The 21,541-nt window shown below is 43.6% G+C and overlaps 1 protein-coding gene across 1 annotated transcript in view; it reads right to left on the bottom strand.

Moving 5' to 3' along the window:
- IMPG1 (interphotoreceptor matrix proteoglycan 1) overlaps positions 1–21,541 on the bottom strand; it is a 142,671-nt gene that overhangs the window by 108,678 nt on the left and 12,452 nt on the right. The window contains 6 exon segments of the mRNA XM_021709840.1: positions 48–106; positions 7,047–7,196; positions 11,461–11,579; positions 15,892–15,941; positions 20,771–20,799; positions 21,071–21,237. Coding sequence (XP_021565515.1) covers positions 48–106; positions 7,047–7,196; positions 11,461–11,579; positions 15,892–15,941; positions 20,771–20,799; positions 21,071–21,237 — 574 coding nt within the window.

Below are 21,541 nucleotides of genomic sequence, written 5' to 3'. Positions count from 1 at the left end.
AGAGAAAGTAATTTAAGAAGTGAGAAGAATCCAATTCTCATACTTACCTAAATCCTAACACATGGAGTTTTTTGAATCCTGGAAGTTTCTTGAGTACCTTCTGTATCTGCAGAGAGAAAGAAGTTTATAAAATACTCCTTGGTTCTGCTGTGACAAATCTTTCCTAACTGAAAAAGTCTAAACACATTTGTTGAATAGGAGAAACATTGAAAATGGAAAATTACAACGATATGTGAGACCAATCTCTTTGTTCTCAGTCATTTCTGAAAATCGGAGGAAAATATTTTACTATTTATTTAAAGCCACCATTGGGTAGATCTGACCTGCTTTGGTGGTCACTTTATTACATAAACTACGAAGCAGTTTAAGGTAATATTAGGAGGAAAATTTTTTTACGTATAAGATTTTCACTTAGGCAATTAGAATAACATTTTTCTGACTCTAGTACTCTCATATTTTCTGAATTAATGATATGGCTTGGAAATTCTCTAACCTGAAAGGGATTATTAAATCCAAAATGGATGCGGGGCTCACATAAATTGCTAGAAATAGATTAGGCTGTGCTCTTCGATTCATGGGGACTTCACAATCAATCTTCTTCGTTAACTGACCTTGCTCATGAGACCTGTTGTCGGAATGTTTTATAGTTGCCATACCCAACTCCTCTGTCCGCCACAGTCTGGATTCTGCCCTGGGCTTCACCCAGGAAGGAGGGTTTTCTCCAGGCCTCTGTCTCTCCAGTTCTCTCTAAATCCAGTGGCATTTTCTGTTCCTGCTCTCTTTCCTGGCTATCTTTCAGTCTCTGTGACCACTCTGGCAGTCTTCCTTTCTCCCTCCTGTTCCTGTCTTCACTCTCCTGTAAACATACGGAGTCTGTGCCTTTCCACCTCAGCCTCCTTGCCACCTCACCCCTCCTTTCATTTCATTAGCTCGACGGTAGACACCCTGTGCTTGGCCCTCGGGACACTGACACGTGGGTTGGCACTGCCCCATCCAGCTTTCCTATGAGAAGCCTGGAAGGCAGACAAGACCGAGAGGAAGGAGTGGGGGTTAGTAGGGATGCTGGGGAGTGGTGGGGTGGGGAGCAAAGCCTGGTGAAAGGTGAGGCTGAACGGGTGACACTCGGCCCTGTTGTCTCCTTCCTGTCCCTCTCGCTGGGGGAATCTCAGTTTCTCCTGCGGATTTGGTGATCACCTGAGACTCAGCTTTGAGGTCTCCACTCGAATAACCCAACATTGGACACGAACTCAATCTGCCTGAACCAGAGATATTCTCTCTCTCACATCTGCCTTTCACCCCGGCCTGTCTACGCAGGCGAGGTCTTGAGCCCTGTAGCCTTCTAACCGGAAAGCCCAGGTCCCTAGATCCCTCCCTCTGTGTCCCTCCATGCAGCCTTCAACATCTGTTGGTTCAAACTCCACAATGTCTTGCTTCCACTACATTTTTCCAATTCTCAGGGACAGCGTGCCCTTCCCATATGCCCTCCGAGACGGCCGAAATGGGTTTGTGTGTTTGTGTGGGAATGAGAAGCAATGGTCTTCTGGGTGTGTTAGGACGGGGGCGGGAGGTGATGTTAATTGCTCTGTTAATTCATTATCAGCTGCTCTTTGCTAAAACAACAACAACAACAACAACAACAACAACAACAACAACAACAACAAAAACCCTTGCTGGGCTGCACTGCCTGGTGAATAAAGCCCAACTCTTTAGAATGGCAACAAGACCCTCCAGAATCTTCACACCATGCCCTCTCCCCAAATACCTTACCACTCACACCTCCTGCCACCATTATCCGCTTTGCCAATATCGTGTCCTTTAGTGATACTAAACTGACTTCTGTCCCTTTTCACACTTCTGTTTCTCCAGGTGGCTACGAATGACTCTCTCTTATCCAAGGTGCATTTTCCCCACTTTCTGCTTACTGACCTGCCCCTCCCCCACACCCATTGTCTAAGCCACCTTGAACATCTGGACTAAAAAAGCATTTGTAGAGCCCCAAAGTCAGGCTCGGGGATGTCTTCTCTCAGTAGAACTTATGACAGCATGCCCCATAAAAGTTGAGGCACAGGCCAGTTTCTCTCACTGAGATTATGATTCTCCTTGGCCTCGGGGGCCGTGTCTTGTTTCCCCATCCCATTTCCCTTCCTCCTCGTGTCCACCTGCTGGCCATCCATGCAGGGATTCGGCGCGTTTGGTTTAATTGAGTGCACCTCATTGTTCTCTAAACTTATTAGCGTTCCACCATGTTGTCACCACGTCAAATATTACTGCCAATTCTACGACGGCCATGCTAAGGACTGGAGCTGCCATGCAAGACAATCCCAATATCGCTTGTATTGGGCTTTGAAGGCCGTCATGGACTTCCCCCTGCCCCAGCAGACCGATTGACCTTCTGATTATAATTTTGCTCACTGCTATTAAAAGTAGTTTTTATATGCTAAACACAGAGCAACCACAGCGGTGAAAGGGGTTCAGCTTTTGAGTGATGAGGAGATATTTCTGTAAGCCTGGGTTTAAATACCCGTTCAACTCCATTCTAACTGCTCTGGAGTCTAACGCTTGCTCTCTCTAAAGGGTGATCTCCTCAGCCCCAAAAGGATAATGATGACAACCCACGAGTAACACCTGCTGTCAGAGTTGGGCAGGGTTGGTGATGCCGTGTCACCGACTTGCTTGTTCTCTCCTTCTCCTGTGGGACCATGAACTCCTGAGGTCACAGTTTTATTGCCCTAGTGGCCTCATAGCATCAGCCTGCAAAGGGCAGAGTGAGCCCTTAATCTGTTGGTTTTGAAAGACTCAGTGGAGGGAGGCATGATGGGGATCCCTGTAGAGGTCACGGGCAGGAAGCCCGTGTGGAAATAGTTGATCAAGCACAGAACTGGCCCTGTGACTTCATAGCTGCCTGGGTGCCATTCCAGGAGACCTGTCCAGCCGGTTTATTTGTTTGTTTCCATTCCTGTCCAGCCGATTTATTTGTTTCTTTCCATGCCCTCTTTGCAGACCTGTTTGCAATTGATTAAGAATCAGCTTCGCTTAGGGGAGTGAGGCAGGCATCTAGGGAGGGCATGACAAAAGCCTCAGTTAATTCTGCTGAATAATCTTCTGGGGACCTTCTAACCATGGTGCACTAACCACTAAATTGCTAATTAAGTGCCCAGTTAACCTTATTAATAATGCCAAACACACAGGCCTTCCGATTCTGCTGTAATGTGTGCTAACGGACTGGAAAAGGCAGAGCGTTGTGTTCTCACGAATGTTTGCACAGGAGAAAGCATTCAGACAACAGCTAAGTGATTCCTCTCGACATCTGTATTAAATTGCTCGTTAGGTTTATTGTGGAAATCAATTTACCGCAGAGCACCGTTCATTAATTCCTGATGAAGTCCGAATGGCTGTGTTAATGGGGGCGCTGGGCTGTGGTGGGCTGATGGGTCAGCTGACTGCCAGGTGGCCTGCCCTACTCAGAAGCCCAGAAAAAGAACAGATACAGCAGCAGAGGGACCTTGTCCTGGAGGACTCGGTGAGAGTGCCAGGAAACCAGCGGGACTGATGCCACTGGTCCCTGGGGCAGGACCTGCAAGACGTGCTCTTCTTTGGCCGATGAGTTTTTCAGAGGCCGGAAGGGCACGCCCATTTGATGATGACACAATAGTTCTTTCCCCATAAATATTACTTGGGGAAAAATGGAGAATGTGGCATAGTGGTTAAGAGCGAAGGTTCTGCCTGGGTTGGAATCTTGGTTCTGCTGGATAATGGGTGTGTCGCCATTGGGCATATTAAGCTCTCTGTGCCTCAGTTTCTTCTTATAAAAAGGAAAATAATATTACTTATAGGATTGTGAGAACAATCAGATGAATTAATATGTATAAGAGCATTAAGAGCGGTACTAGCTATTGTTACTATATGAGAAGTTTAGACTGGGAAAGAGACATTGAGATCATCTTTTGTAATTTCTTTTTTTTTCTTTTTGAGTTGGAGTCTCACTCTGTTGCCCAGGCTGGAGTGTGGTGGCACGCTCACGGTCACCACAGTCTTGACCTGCTGGGCTCCGGTGATCCTTCCGCCTCAGCCTTCCAAGGAGCCGGAACTATAGGCATGCACTACCATGCCCAGCTAATTTTTTGATTTATTGTAGAGACAAGGTCTCACCATGTTGCCCAGGCTGGTCTCAAACCTGCAGACTCAGGCAATCCTCTTGCCTCGGCCTCCCAAAGTGCTGGGGTTATAGGTTTGAGCCACCATGCCTGGCCATCTTTGGTAATTTCGAAGGGAAGAAGTTCAGGTCAGGGAAAATGAGTGATCCTCAAATTCTCACATCTAATTTTTGGCAGACGTAGGGCTAGAACTCGGATTTTTGTAAAAATCCCAATACATTTGCATCATTCTGCATCAGATTGTTTTAGGTACTTAGAACATTGACAACAGGTCAGTGAAGTCTGTGGCCAATTATCCAACTTTGAAGATTCTCTGACTACAGTAAGAATTTGCTGAAAAGCATGTTTCAAAGAACAAACAGAAAGTTAACCAACTGTTCTTTAATTCATTCTATCTAATAATCCATGTCTAAGTACTTCTCTGGTTTATAAACACACCACACTGCTTCTCTCTCTTTGAAGTTTGTAGAGAGGTTTCTTGCATTTGATTGACTGAATGCTGATGCAGGGAGAGGCTGGAGGTTAAGAATGTTCCGTGGCCAGGCGTGGTGGCTCAAGCCTGTCATCCCAGCACTTTGGGAGGCCGAGGCGAGTAGATTGCCTGAGTTCATGGGTTCAAGACTAGCCTGGGCAAGTTGGCGAGACCTCATCTGTACAATAAATCAAAAAATTAGCTGGGTGTGGTGGCATGCTCCTATAGGTCCAGCTACTTGGAAGGCTGAGGCAGAAGGATCGCCAGAGTCCAGCAGGTTGACGCTGGGCTGGCCATGAGTGTGCCACTGCACTCCAGCCTGGGCGACAGAGTGAGAGTTTGTTTCAAAAAAAAAAAAAGAATGTTTCATTTGGCCAGGCATGGTGGCTCAAGCCTATCATCCCAGCACTCTGGGAGCCCGAGGTGAGAGGACTGCCTAAACTCAGGGTTTTGAGACTAGCCTGGGCAGCTTGGCAAGACCTCGACTCTACAATAAATCAAAAAATAAAAGTCAGGCATGGTGGCACGCCCCTGTAGTTCCATCTACTTGGAAGCCTGAGGAGGAAGGATCACCTGAGCCCAGCAGGTCGAGGCTGTGGTGGCCCTGAATGTGTCACTGCACTCCAGCCTGGGCAACAGAGTAAGGCTCTGACTCAAAAAAAAATTAATAAAATAAAATAAAAGAATGTTCCATTGGCTCATTGCCTCTCTGGGTGAGAAATTACTGAGTCTTCCAGGTACCAGAATGGTCATGGTGAGGACAATTCATGTCCATCTCGACTGACCTTAAATGTATTTCATGGTCATGTAATCTCAGTGAAGCTTCTATTTTCAGCTGCATTTATATCAGTGATAACTGAGCAGTTAATGGCATCCCAAGCTTTGTATTAGGAGGGTGGGCTTCAGAGATGAAAAGCATTTTCTGCACTCAAGGGGGAGCTTTGTAGCCTGGTGGGTGAGGGGGGTAGGTGAGGGGGGAGGCATGGCAAAGGTCACGGACATGAAGACAAACAATCTCCAGACACTCTTGAGCCCGGCAGAGAGGCACGGTCCCAGAATGGGAAGGGGGAATTTTCCATGATGAAGCAGGTAAAATGAGGCTTCGGGAAGGGCGCTCCAAACAGAGGAGGCCAATTTGCCAGGAGGGAAGGGAAGGGGAGGACAAGGAACTGGTGTGAGATGAGCTGGAAAGAAAGGCACAAGCCTTGCTGCAGCACACAGACACCATGCTCAGCATGGCAGGAGCTGGATTCATCCTGCAGGGATCTGAAGAGTATTTGACTCTATCAGGGCCAGACAGATGGGATGAAGGTCAGAGATGGAGGAGATATCTTGGGAAACCTCCTCGGCGTGGTACTTGATGACACGGGCAATAGAATTGCCTTCCATGTATCACCCATGAAAAATACGTCTTTATATCGCATCAAACTGCAAGGATGGAAATAGCATGCAAAGACAGTTTTATAAATTAAAAGTTCATATTTCATCCCGGCATCTTCTTTACTAGGTGCCTATGTGGTCGTTTTATTTATTTTATTGTATTGAAGTCTACTTTATGGAGCTATGACTCGCATATAAAAAGTTTTGCATATTTCATGTGTATATCTCGATAAATTTGTCTATATGTATATATGCCCATGAAACCATTGCCATAGTGATCATTTAAACATTTGGAATGTCTGCATAATGGCTTTCAGTTAAATGCGATTTAAAAACCTGCTAATATTTAAAGAACATCTAAATGTAAATACAGTGGCTGCCCCTTGCCTAACTTTGGGGCACATACACCTTGCAAGGACCCAGTGGATGCCTGAAACTGCAGATAGTGCTGAATCCTATATACTATGGTTTTTCCTGTACAGACATAAGTATGATGAAGTGCAAATTATAAACTAAGCACGGCAAGAGATGAACAATAGTAGTAAAATGGAGCCACTATGACACTAGCCTGTTTAAAAAGTGACATGGCTGTGACCTCACACTCTCAATATAATGCCTGTGTGACGAGACAGAGGGAGATGGATCAAGCTAACATTACGACAGAGTGGTAAGCTACTATTGAGCGACCTTCTGATGATATGTCGGCCTTACAAGTTGTTGATTTCTAGAATTTTCCATTCAGTATTGTCAGACCGTGGTTGACTGAGGGCGGCTTAAGCTGCAGTAAGTAAAACTGTTGATAAGCAGAGGTGGGAACCCCTGTAACTTCTAGAAATAGTGAAGTCGGTATGGAAAACTGAACTGGAGATCCATTGGTCCTAACGTTTTGGGGTCCATGGCAGTTTTTGATTTTTTGTCAACGGTTAAACATGAACGGCTGGTCATGAGAAGTTGAAACTACTGACCAAAGGGTTTGTGTCCTGCTCCTGGATTTGCAAGTTGTGGCTTGGGACGTGGCTGTCTGGGCTGGACCCACTCACCTGAAGCTGGGCCTTCACTGCGAGCTCCTGGTAATATGGGGACTGGGGATCGGTGAACTCTGCCTTGAACTTCTGGTTAGTCAGAGAGATGCTGAACTCCACCTTTTGTTCCAGAGGACCCTCCGACACGGTGAATTCTGTCTCTCTTTCCTGAGTTAAAAACAAAACAAAAACAAACAAGCAAATAAACCTATCAGTATAAACCACAAACAATCGCATGATATATTACATATTGATATTATCTTAAGAAATAGATTATGAAGACTTAAAAGCTCTTAGAATACAAGTCCTATGAACTGGAAGAGGGGTTTGAATTTCAGTGAGAGACAGTACCAAACTGCCACTGAATGAGCTATGGAGAGTTCTAGAGAATGTTGTCACTTTAGGACTGTGTGATCTTCATGAAGACATTTACATGCACACACACAGACACACACACACACACACACACACACACATATACACACACGCATCCACATAAATATTGCTGGTACATCTCTAGGACTGCATCACATCATTTTTATGTTATGTGACCTTATACCCTTTGGTGAAGATTGGATTAGACACAACAACTTATGGATGCTGAGATATTGCTTAATATACTCCATTTTGGGAAAGAGTCTAGGTGGGTTTAATGAGAATATTTGTGCTTCTACGTCGAGTTGTAACTGGTTAGAAAGTACTATTAAGCCACAGGAGTGGCGGACTTGGTGGCTCAGCCTGTAATCCCGTGCTTTGGGAGGCCGAGGTGAGTGGATTGCCTGAGCCCTCGGGTTCGAGACCCACCTGGGCAACTTGGTGAGACCTCATCTCTACAATAAATCAAAAAATTAACTGGGCGTTGTAGCGTGCGCCTGTAGTTCCAGTTACTTGGAAAGCTGAGGCGGAAGAATCACTGGAGCCCAGCAGGTCGAGGCTGTGGTGGCCGGGAGCGGTCACTGCACTCCAGTCTGGGCGACAGAGTGAGACTCCAAAAAAAAAAAAAAAAAAAAAGAAAAATAATTAAAAACAAAAAAAGCCATAGGAGTGTCTGAAATTTCTCTTGGAAGGAGTGGCATATTTGGGTCATTTTTGGAAGCACGTGGTTAAGAACAGAAGCACTGTCCTGAGGATCTGAACTTGGACTCCACTGCCAAGGGCCAGGAGCCACCCTGCTTGTCGTGGGTCTGGCCACCAGTGGGGGTCTCTCATTTGTCTGAATTCACACGGGCTCCCGGCATGCAGCAAGCCCGGAGCTAGGTTTCAGACTTGACTTTGAACATTTTCAGCCTTGAGTGCCCAGAAGATACTGAGAGCTGTATGACTTTCTCAGAAAAGTAAGAATGAGGTCTGTGAAAAATGGAATGTCTCTGGCTGTGCACATGGTCACTTATTGTGAGTTTTGAGTCAAGGAAGTGAAAGAGGAACACTTTCAGTGGAAACTGCCATGGAGGACAGAACCCAACTGGATGGCAGCGGGCATACTCCTCCTCATATCTTGTCACCAGCCCTCCTCTACCTCAGATGTGGATGATGTACAGCCTCTGCCTTCAGCAGGATACAGGAGGACTTGGGTTCACACTAAGTGGGCTTTTTTTTTGAGTCGGAGTCTCACTCTGCCACCCAGGCTGGAGTGCAGTGGCACGCTCACGGTCACCCCAGCGTCGACCAGCTGGTCTCTGGCAATCCTTCCGCCTCAGCCTTCCAAGTAGCCAGAACGACAGGCGCGCACCACCACACCCGGCTAATTTTTGATTTATTGTAGAGACAAGGTCTCGCCAAGGTGCCCGGGCAGGTCTCAAACCCACAGGCTCAGGCAATTCACCTGTCTCGGCCTCCCAAAGAGCTGGGATGACAGGCTGAGGCCCCGAACCTGGCCACACTAAGCAGACTTATAAGGTGTGTCTCAAAGATCTTCATTCATTCAAGACATACACATGGAACATCTGTCTAGGTGTAGTACAGTACTCAGATCAATGTGACATTAAGGTGGCATTTGGTGATAGTCTCTTATCGTTTCATTAGGCAGATCAGACATCCACATGTAACACTTGAATACATTCTCTAAATGCACTAGCGAGAGGTGTCCTCATGTACCCTCAGCCACTGGATTAATTTTTCATGCTTTGCACATGGCATCTTCAGAGACTTCCTGTTACCTGTGGGTTAAAACCCAAATGCTTTTTCCTGACATTCAAGGCCCTCCACAATCTGATTCCAACTTGCTAGAACAATTTTAGTCTCACTTCTTCTCTGCCCTGACTGCCAGACAGCTTCTCCTCACTGTCACTCAGACACTACCTGGCTGGAGGCCCTTGTCACTGCTTCACACTCCTACCCTCAGCATTACACACACACACACACACACACACACACACACACACACACACGCGCGTGCGCGCGCGCACACACACACTCACAGAGACACTATTTCTCTTCTCTCTCTCTCTCTCTACTTCTTACCAATATTCTGGGATTCATTTAAACCGTTGTCTCCTCTGGCCATCTTTGGGTCAACATCTGAACCATATCCTCACCTGGCAACTTCTCATCACACTCAAACCTTGTCACCCTCCCCCCCAACCTGTGTCATCCCCTGGAATCCAGCATGATTCTTACACTTCAACGGATCCCAAAGCAAAAAACATGGGTCCATTTATGTACAAAACTCTCAGTGAATATACATGACAAAGGATCAAACCCCAGGCAACCTGTCCTGGCTTATGTCTTTTGGCCCAGTCTATGTACTTGGCATAGGTCTTCCACCAGAGTACTTAGTTAGACCACTTTGTTGCATTTAATTGCATTAAATTTTTCTGAAAGCAGGCAGTGTCTTGTTTGTTTTAGGTTCATTGGTGTGTGGCCTAACACACTTCAGCAGACTTCTATAAGGCTAGAATAAGAATAGATGGATGCATACAAAGGGTGTTACGAGGAGGATGTAAAGAACGTGAAATGACGCATTCAAGAGTATTTACTCAGAGAAAGGGGCCTGTATTGGATTTTGAAGGAGCTGGGTCACAGGGGGAATGAGAAAAAAGAGAAGGCAGTCCAGCTGTCTTAGAAACTTTAAAGTGTGGACATTGGGATATGGCCAACAACTTTCTCCAACAGTAATTTTCACTGTTGATGGAGCAGCACTTTTCAGAAAAAATGCAATATTTTCGTTGTTTGGTCATTCCAGTAGTTCAACCAAACTACTAAAGGACAGCTGTCCAGCTAAAGGACAGGTGGACCGGCCAGTGGGTCTCACCTCCGTTTTTTCGTGTAGAGCTGGTAAGACTGGACGATGAGCCCTCGCCTGCAGCCTCGAACCGTGCCTTGGAGAGATGTGGAAAGGAAGGTTCCCACCCAGGTTCAGATGTTGACCCAAAGGCAAGAAGAATTGTCCCCAGACCACGGGTTGGGGGTCTGGGGTGGTGGTAGCATAGGGTCGACTAGAGCCAGGATCAGCGGGAAGGCCATTCCTTATACTGCTATCCTTGGGGTCTGCCTTGTTCCATCACAACTCCGCACTCACGCCTATTGAGGAAAGTAATTCCCTGCTTGAGCACTAAGGGTCTGGGTTCAAAGCTGTTTGGGGAGGTTGAAATTTCCCCTTTCCTTTGAAATCCAAATTCTGTAACGATCCCCTCACCTGCACACCTTTCACTCAGAGCAGTGGTCAGGGCCCCTCTTTGCCTTAGAATGCAGTGTTTGACAGACAGGATTTTGATCATTTTGATAATTTTGACATATTCATGCTGATCACGACTGAGAGCAAAACCTTCACTCCTGCTGCCAACATGGGATGAGACTTCAGTGAAGAAAGAGCTTTGTGATTGATTGATTCATTCATTCGATCTAATGGTTGGTGGACACCTAGTGTATACAACGTTCTCTTAGGTACCAGGGAGAAAAGGACCCCAGCCCTCCAGAGCTTATGATTATGCTGTTCCTTGTAATTCTTCCCATCCTATCCTAGTTCTCAATCTGCCTTCCCACTTCCGTTTCTAGGAAAAAGTTAGAATAGTCAATAGAGCACAGTCACTGACTTTTTAAAAAATTTTCTTGGTCTGTATGAATTTATTAAAACAGAAGGACAGGCTGGGTTCTGTGACTCACGCCTATAAATCCCAGCACTTTTGGGAGGCTGTGATGGAAGGAGAGCCTGAGACCTGGAGTTCAAGACCAGCATCGGCAATAATCTTTGGCAGGCTCCAGGTTAAGGATGCAAACTACCTGCAAAGACCACTTTGAGGCTAGGGGCAGTAGCTCACACCTCTAATTCCAGGAGTTCAAGGCTGCAGTGGGCTGTCACTGACTCTTAATCAAGTGATGGGAGTGCAGTCCCAATGTTACTGAGTGGCTGGTTCACCCCTTTACTTTTCTCGTTTTGTTAAAAGAACAAAAAGCCGCCTCCTGGAGAGCTAGGTTGGCTCTTGGAATGTCTTACTGTTGTAAGCATCTTGGTGCCGTTGAGGGTGTCATCGAGAATTTCATTGAGGAGTGTGTCATCAGGAGTGAGAGGGAAGGGCCCGGGTGAGACAGTGGCGGCATCTGTGGAAATTACAAAAATTGCAGACACAAAAATGAGACAGGAGGCGTTTAAATGAGAACCAGGTCAAAATTCCATATGCTTTTTCTGTCACTCTGGAATCTACAGATGTGAAGTGCATTCTGGACTCATTTGTTTTAAGGCCACATAAATATGTTCTTGAAGAAAATAGGACTCATGCCCTTTATCCCACTTAAATTCTTTATTTTCCCCCTGTAGGACTCACATTTAGTGCACCAATATGTGTGTCACAGTTAAGTGCCCTTGCCTGATGGGATGTGATTATTTTTTTTCTTTCTGGGACTCTATAAAGGATACAGACAGATATTTACCTTGGATTTGTTCTTCTGAGAGCTTTCTTTCTTAGAATATCACCCAAGTTTTAAAAATTTAGATTGCTTTAGCAATCATCGAGGCATAGGATTTTTTTTTTTTTTTTGCATTGGAGTCTCACTCTATCACCCAGGGTGGAGGGCAGTGGCATGCTCCTGGCCACCACAGCCTCGACCTGCTGGGCTCCAGTGATCCTTCCACCTCAGCCTTCCAAGTAGCCAGAACTACAGGCATGTGCTGCCATGCCCAGTTAATTTTTGATTTATTGTAGAGATGAGGTCTCGCCAAGTTGCCCAGGTGGGTCTCAAACCTGGGCATGGCAGCACATGCCTGTAGTTCTGTAGAACATTAGAACATTAGAACTATCGATTGCAGTCCTTTCAGAGCAAACCATCACAAACTGTTTCAGATACGTGACGAGTATTTTGCTATATTTAAAGATCTCCATAATGGAAGACTAGGCTCTGTTCAGGTAAAAAAAATCATCGTAACACAAATGCATTTCTATTTTGTTATAAATTGTTATTTCAAAAATGCTCAAGGAAAATAGTGCTCCATTTAATTGCTTTATGGTTAGCCAGAAATAGCTCTCCATTTCAATCTTCATTAAGCAAAAGCATATAATGCGCTAGCTTATTTTTGGGTATTAGGAAGCAGAATATATGGAAAAATGATCCACTCTTTCCTTGCTCTTTGAAGAGTATGTGGTACCCGGGAACCAGCGGTGACAGGTGGCCCACGTCCCTGCGACGTCTGGGAAGTAATTGTGCAGGGTGTGGAATTGTGCTTCCTTGTGAAGGCATGAGAGTGGGTGATAGAATCATCAGAGGAAGGCCCTTTCTTGGCTGATATAATAAGAGCACCCACACTTTACCTGTACGATGACCATGTAAGTACGTAAACCTTAATTGTAACCCACACTTTTAAAATAAAAAAAAGTCAATAAAGAAAATACAGTTGCTGTGGCAATATTGGAATCTTAAAGGATGTGGTCCCTGGCACCCCCCTCCTTGGAAAACCCTGCTGCAAACAATTTAGATGAATGTTATGCACCCTGGACCTCACCATTACTAGTTTAAAGTGGCTTCAAGCTTCATAATTCGATGAATGATTGGCTTATACTACACTTTTTGGTTACAATAAAAAAAAAGTGCTTAGCTAGTGCACTAGAAGAACACATTTTTTTTGTTGTTATTTGGGTATCCTTCCATTATAGTGCCTTGAAAAGAGAAATTATCCAGATTATTAGAAGCGAGAACAATTCTTAGGTCGCATGCGTTTATCTTCTAACACATTTAGGTTCTTCCGGAGATTTCTCACTTTTCCTTCCACCTAAGACACCTGGTAACATTTCCTTATCAAAATCGAATCTCAGGAGCTTGGGTTACAAAAAGTGTCTGGCCCACTGAATGTTCTCCTCTCCCCAGGAATGTTGCATTTGCATTTTAAGGATTCGAGGCTCAGGTTAAAGAGAGAAGACATTTACTTTTTAAATTGCAAATGCATATATCCAAATTCTACTTCACTTGCAAAAATTACCAGGAATGGTGATGGAGGGCTGGAGGGGAGAGGGAAGTTGGGAGAGGAGAGAGCTTTCTTCTGAGTAAAGTCTTCCAAGTGTCCCTGAGTTCACAGGGCCAAGAAGATTTTCTACTGTCTTTCTGCATCAGATCATCCCTGATGCTAAGTCTCTGAGAAATGTGATTAGAATTGCTTTTAGTGCAGTTAGGGGCTGGCAGTTTTTCTGTGACTATATTTTGGAAATACTCCCCAGTGTGGAGGCATCTGTGCACAAATCTCAACTTTAGCTGTCTAGAAGCGTTGGGGAGATCATTCTAAAACATTTGCCACTGGAACTCAAATATGTAGTGGTGATATATCATATTATAACATTTGTCCACCAATCTTTCAAAGTTTTTATAAAGAAAAAAATAATTTGTAAGCAAGGGCATTTAAAGTTACTTTTAAATTTATTTTACTAATTTTAATCTTGTTATTATTATTTTATTTTTTGTTGGAGTCTTACTCTGTCATCCAGGCTGGAATGCAATGGCATACTCACGGCCACTCCAGAGTAGACCGCCTCAGCCTTCCAAGTAACCGGAACTACAGGCATGGGCTACCATGCCTGGCTAATTTTTTATTTTATTGTAGAGACAAGGTCTCGCCAAGTTGCCCCGGCTGGTCTTGAAGCTGCGAACTCAGGCCATCCACTCGCCTCAGCCTCCCAAAGTGCTGGAATTGCAGGCTGAGCCACCGAGCCCGGCCTAATCTTGTTATCATAAAAATTTCTATCAGTTAAACTATACTAACTTTAAACTTTAAAAATGGAAATACAAATTTCAATTCTGTCATTAATTTGAATGTTTTCCACCTGTACAATGACCATTTGTATACCTAACCCTGAACTGTACCCGATATCTTTAAAATAAAAAAATTTGAATGTTTTCCAATATTAATAAGCATTTTTTATATCATTTCTCCTGTAAATAATACTTAAAAAAGGACTGATATATTAGGCTTCACAAGTCAAATTTGAGCTGTTTCCAAAAGAAATAAACACCTATGCAGCTCTTCTTTTTAGTGTTAAAAAATGTGCTTTACTGCTACCTTTTTCTTTTTCTTTTTTTGATTTGGAGTCTCACTCGGTTGTCCAGACTAGAGTGCAGTGGCCGCTCTCGGCCACCGCAGCCTCGCCTGCTGGGCTCCGGCGATCCTTCCGCCTCAGCCTTCTGAGTAGCTGGAATTACAGGCATGTGCTACCATGCCCGGCTGATTTTTTTATTTATTGTAGAGATATGGTCTCGCTGCCTAGGTGGGTCTCGAACCCGCGGGCTCAGGCAATCCACTCACCTCAGCCTCCCAAAGGTGCGGGATTACAGGCTGAGCCACCGAGCCCGGCACCACTACCTTTTTCATAAGTGAAATTGAGCTAAACTTGTTCTGGAATTAGCTACAAGTCAGTTTAAAAATGATAAATTAGCTGAACTTAAGAGAGACACTAAAATACAGTCACAGCAGCTTTCTCTGTATGTCAGAAACAAAGACATGGAAAAACAAAATTATCGTTTGTTTAAAATCCTCTCTTTTCTCAATTTCTAGATTTAAGTCATCAAAATCTGATTTCTTAAAACATTATTAATGCAATTAAAAACCAAATAAACTTAGGATATTTTGCATATTCTTAAATTTTATGGGAAAATGGGAAAACTACAATAGAAATATACATGCAGAAAAATTTCAAGCATATGATAAACATAGGAAAATTATTTTTCTTCCCTTAGGGCAAACCTCAAGAAAAATTGTAATATTCATCACTGATAAGTGTGCAACAAGACACCAGTGTGTTATTTCAACCATAACAAAATTTTTAGGAAAAAAACAATTGGCAAAATCTATTAAAGGCCTTAAAATTCACTATCTTTGATTCAGTAATCTATTTTGAGAAACCAATGATTTGACAAAGATTTAATGTTTGAGTATTATAATTAATTGAAGCTTCATTTGTTATGGCTTATAAACATTTCAGGATGGACTGATTAAGTTGATTGCCGTTGTGTGGATGCAATAGAGTGTTGGAAGTCAATACAGTAATTTTTGTGAAGAAGTTTTAGTGGAATATAAAAAATTATTTATGTCAGGTTAAGTGGAAAAAATGATACAAGCTCTAAGTAAGTATGGGTTCAGTAATCCATACTAAGTAAGTATGGGCTCAGTAATGCATACTTAGAAAAACATGGCAGAAAATAGGCAAAGAGTGTTGCTGCCTCCAAATCATAGGATCGTAAGTGGGTTTTATCTTTATTCTTTCCCACATTTTCCAAGTTTTACAATGAACTGAAAAAATATTTTATAAAGCTAGAAATACAAGCTATTTTTGAGAAGGTGCATTATACATTTTAGCAACTTCAATTAAGAATTGCTTTGTAAATCATTTGCTTTCCTGATGATATGAATCAAAGTCCAGAAGCAGACAAAAAGGATATCTAAGTTTACCTGTTTCACCAGGCTCTCCCAATGTCTTCTCTGTAGATATTTCATCTTTTCTATTAGTACAGTAGAAAAGAAAGACGAGGTGGTGAAAAAGAATGCAATGATAACAGAGGACATAAATTGAAATTTGCCCGAACTGAGTAGACTATAACATTATAGAAAAAATATACTTGAAAACTAGATTTGCTTATCTGCTTATTGCAAAAGTAATACTTGAATATATTCATTGAAAGAAAATTCAAACAACTCCCCAAATTGGCTATGTTTGACTCCAGAATTTTCTGTAAGAGTCGTGGCTTTGTGGGGTCCCGGGAGCTTTTCTGTGGTATGTGAAGCTGGTCTTTGGGCCTGATGTTTTGTAGTCCTCTTTCACTTACACCGGGTCCTTGACCTCAAAAATAATTGATGACAAGATCTGTGACTGAAATATTCTTGCTAAAATCCTGGATCCTCAAGCTTGCATATCCGGAGTCATTACATTTATCTAATAAATCAACTCTTGTGGCTAAAGTAACAGGAGAGAGGGAGATTTCTTTGTCATGCAGGCATATTAAATCTGTCTTCTGGACGCAACTATTGCTTGCAATGGTAACTAGTTAGGGAACTGAGGGTAGGTTTTCAGTGCCATGGAATGGCAGTGTGGAAGATATTCCAGGGGCAGATTCAAGGTCATGGTGGTCAAGTCATCTTTCTATAATAGTTTCCTATTCTAACAAGCTTTGTTTAGAAAGGAGTAGTGGTAGATTTCTTGAGACTCACTGAGAGACTTGTGATTACAAGCTATGGGGTACCAAAGTGCTGGTTCTGTGTCATTAGTACAAAATAATAGCAATTGACCCATATAGTTGGTCTGATTTTCTGTGACCTATGATGATGGTTAGATCAAAGGGAATGGTTAGATGTTCTGTTGTTTTAGAGTCATTTAAATTGTTCATAGCCAACGGTACTACCTACATGTTTCTGCTACACCCCATAGTAATATAGTATACAAACTATTATCAGTCACACTGGCACAGGCTCTGACCAATCAGAATGTGTGTCAGTTGTAAGCATGGCTAACTATAGTGCTGCACACAGTCCAAATACAAACTTAGACTTTACAGTGGAATTAGGAATCAGCTATTTTTGTTAGGCTGTTGCTGGCATCAGACGATGCACTTAATAAGTAATTTCTATGGAGGTTGTATTTAATAGATTCCTACTCTATCCAGCATCATAGCATTGATAGCCTGAACAAATTTGTTTTTTTTTTTACTTTATAGATCTTTGCTTATAGTGCCATCCCTTTCCTCCCAATAATACTTAGTCTCCTTGTTTTGCTTTGCTGTAAAAAAATAAATAGTAATAACCAAGAGTGACTAGTAAGATGTTGGCCATTGCCTTGGCTACAAGTCCATAGTTCACTGTGCAAGAGTTGTGTGGGATGGCCTTTCCTCACTCGTGATGGAAAGGTGTGATTCTGCCACTGAACTGGCAGTCCACCTTGCCACTAAGGAGTCACAGTTTGGGAAGCTGGGCCACTCAATTCTCCCACTGGCTTTTATTTCAAAATCATCTGAAATGGGCAGACTTATGCGCTAGTTGGGTGGAAACATTTTCTGTTTTGTCTTCTTGGATAGGTTTGAAGTAAAAGAGAATTTCTTTTCTTTATTTTTTTTTGACAACTTGGTAACCATGGCTAAGGCAAAAAGTGTCTGTTTCACGCTCTTTCTTTTCCCTCCAGTAGTGCTGGCAAGCATGAGAGTGGATGGAATGATTCTTTCTCTTTTTCTTTCTGGTTTGGGTGATCGCTCCTTGTAATTTTTGACATTTCTCTATCAAGATTTGGTACATTCTGCTGATATTTTTCTTATAAATGGACTCTGCTTTGCTTTCTGATTTTTTAACTGGAGGAGTCTGAAGTATCATTCTAGATTTAAGTGAGAGGACTCCAAATGCCTGCCTCTTGTGAACAAAGGCAATACTCCATCACTAAGATTTTTTTCTTGTCCTGTTATGTTTCCCAGCAATCACTTTTTAAAATTTGTTGGGTACCTGCACAATCAACATTTGTATATCTAACCCTGAATTGTACCCCACATCTTTATAATAAAAAAGAAAAAAAATTTGTAAAGACTGGCCTGATAGACATAATCGATTTACAAACGACATGAGGACTCTGTTTGGTTTTTTCCAGTCGATGAGGAAGTATGAAGAAGCCAAAGAATGCTAATAGGAAGGTGAGTGCCAGACAGAATTCAACGTTCCAGACAGGGCAGTGGCTACAGACTCACGCAGGCCGCTAAGCCATCATGGGAGGTGGGACTCCACCTGGAGCCTGAAAGAGTAGGATTGGGATAGGTAGGATGGAGAGGGCTGGGCCTTCCAGGCAAGAGGGACAGGCTTGGGGTCAGAGTCTGGCCAGAGGAGGATGTGGTCTGGTGGTGATAAGGTGACAGTGGGGGGTCGTGCACACGCATGTTGGAAAGGTCAGGGAGGAAAAAGCCTCCATTAGTTAGTTGGGCCTCTGTCTCCCTGAAGGTTCTAGCAGGAAACAGATAGCTCACTTATAGTGGGGCAATTTGAGCAAAGTTTAACCAAGGGATTATTTCTAAAATTGCGAGAAGAGTACAAGAGCCATCACAATAGGGAGTAGATTGCGCCAGGGCTAGTAAAAGTAGGGTGCTAAAAGACCTAAATGTAAAACCTCAAACTATAAGAATCTGAGAAAATGCAGGAGACACCCTTATGGAAATTGGAACTGGGAACTAATTCCTAATCAGAACCCTAAAGGCCAATATCTTAAGAAATAAAAGAGACAAGTGGGACCTCATCGAACTAATGAGCTTCTGCAAAGCCAAAGAAACCATCAAGAGAGCAGGGAGACAGCCCACAGAATGGGAAAAAATATTTGCCATCTGTATGTCTGACAAAGTCCTAACATCTAGGCTCTACAAGGAACTCAAATGCGCTGAAAGGAAAAACAAACAGCTCCTTTAAAAAGTGGGCAAAAGGCATGAATAGACACTTCTCAGAAGAAGATATAAGGGCAGCCAACAGACATGTGAAAAAGTGCTCAGTCTCACTCATCATCAGAGAACAAAACCACACTGAGATACCACCTCACCCCAGTAAGAATGGCCATCATTCATAAAACAAACAACAACAGATGCTGGTGAGGATGCGGAGAAAAAATAATGCTTCTACACTGTTGGTGGGAATGCAAACTAGTGCATCCTCTCTGGAAGACAGTGTGGTGATTTCTGAAATCGACCTTCCATATGACCCAGCAATCCCCCTGTTGGAATATACCTGGAGGAACTCAGATCACCCTACAAAAAAGATCTCTGCACACGTCTGTTTGTTGCAACTCTATTCACAATAGCAAAAACATGGAACCAACCATGTTGCCCATCGAAGCTGGACTGGATTAAAAAAATGTGGTACATCTACACAACGGAATCTTATGCAGCCATAAAGAAGGACAAATAAATGAACTTCGCAGCAACTTGGATGGATTTGGAGTCGATCATACTCAGTGATGCATCACAGAAAGAAAGAACAGAGTTCCATATGTTCTCTTTCACAGGTGGACCTTGAACAATTATAATACTAGAAGAAAGCATTTGGCAGTGATGGGAAACTGCCGGGGGAGGGGGTGGGATTGGTAGTTGAGGGAAACTGCCAGGGGAGGGAGGGGCACCCCTCATCAGCAAGGGTACCTGCATCATCAATGTTTGTGTACCTCACCCCGAATTGCACCCCACAGCTTTATAATAAAAAAGCGGGGTGCTAAAACCACTCCTAGGCCGGGAGGGGGTGAGAGGACGCCAGGGGCCAAAGACAGAGAAGGACTCTGCGTGGGTGTGTGCATACTTGGCGGCTGCCCTGCCCTCTCTCCCTCTGCTCTCTGTTGGCAGGCCCTAGCCAGAGGCAGAGAGAAAGGGAGACTGGTGAAGCCATCCTTGCCTCTCAGCCTGCTGCACGCAGGGGTGGCCTAGAGAAGGGGGCTGGAAGAACTAGGTGAAAGTGTAGGAGTCTTTAGACAGACACTGAACAGGCCCGGATGCCACAAAGGGATCCTTTTCAGACTTACTATTCGAACAACAGTTGTGCAAGTATGCCAGCTAAGCGGCCGTCGAGGTTAGAGGCAGGGAAATCCATTTGGGAGATCAGATTTGACATTTTTCGCAGAGAAAATTAATAAGGGCCTCGTCCAGGTGGGTGGCAAAGGGAACAGGGACAAAGGAACAAACGTGAAAAGCATGAGAGCCTTGTCAGATAACCCTCTGTGTGGTATTGTCTTCAGATTTCGATTTCTAGATGTTACAAAACGTATGTGATTTGTGAGTTTAGGGTTTGCAGCAACCTCTGTCTTCCTTAATTATTTTCTCTAAGGTGCTCTTCCCTTCCATTTTTCTCTTTTTAAAATTTTGATATTCTGGTTTGATATTTAGTTTTGTTGATGATTTAGCTCAGCGCTTTAGTTGTTTGAGAAATACGAGAGCTTCACAGAATGCCAAACAAGAGTCCGAAACTCAGGCTGCTCTTTGATCGTGTTAGGCATTTTCCTGATGTGACCAAGAGTTTACCATAAAATCTGAAAATCAAGCTATTTTAATTGCTCTAGCTTTGACGTGTAAAGATACACATTAGATACGTATCACATTAGTGAAGCTCTCATTTCATCTGCAAACAACGCATATCCCAATCTATAAGGTCAATCCACTTCTTTTTATATACCCATTTATCTTTGGCAACGCTATAGGCATACATTGTCAGAATAACTACACAGAACTTAGGGGCTGACACAAAATCATGGAGGGTACAATGGCTTAATCTCATCCCATTGTGTAATCTTACCAAAGTCAAGAGCACACAGTGCTCTAATTTGGGTACTTACCTCTCAGGGAAGCTCCTCTGTTTCATTCTCTGCAAAAACATACAGATAAAAAGTAATTTTATGAGGAGACAATGCCGACCGAGGAGCAAAAGTCTATTTTCATTCCCTTCTCCCTTCAACTGACTGCAACATGCCTGTACGATATTATTAGGCAAAAATAAAACTTCTATTGGCTTAATCCGATATCTCTAAGCATTCAGCAACCAGCTCTAGGCTATGGAAGCCAGGGCAAGAGGGCCAGGGCTTGGAGTGTGGGGGTTCTTGGGGCCGTTCTGATGAGCCCCACGCATACAAGCTCACCTGCTGGAGAAGATCCAGGTGCTCCTGGGAGTTGCTGAAGTTTTTCCCAATGTCAAAGAGGCAGAAGGTCTCCTGCTGGCAGATGTCAACCCAGTCCTGGTATTCCCCTGTGTCAGGGATGCGATCCAGAAAGATCCGGTATGCTTCCCATACCGCTTCCTGACACACTGCAATACAGAGACACGGGGGTGGAAATGACCTGGTCCTAAGAGGACAGCCTTATCCAGTCCCAAGCACAGTCTCCTAACATGGAAACTTCCTTCATGGCTTCTGTTGACTCACTAATTGACAGCACCTAGAAATTCATTTATTTAACAAATATTTATTGAGCACCTACTCTCTGCCGTGAAGAAAAATAAAATAGGGAATGTGATGTGATGTGATGTGTGTGTGTGTGTGTGTGTGTGTGTGTGTGTGTGTGTGTGTGAAGACTGCAATTTAAAATTGGGTGGTTAATGGAATATTATGCAG

This window comes from Carlito syrichta, unplaced genomic scaffold (genome assembly GCF_000164805.1).
Source record: "Carlito syrichta isolate Samal-C Ts95f unplaced genomic scaffold, Tarsius_syrichta-2.0.1 Scaffold287498, whole genome shotgun sequence".
In the NCBI taxonomy this organism is placed as follows: Eukaryota; Metazoa; Chordata; class Mammalia; order Primates; family Tarsiidae; genus Carlito; species Carlito syrichta.
The sequence above is the reverse complement of the archived record's forward strand: the minus strand, read 5'-3'. Positions and strand labels throughout refer to the sequence as shown.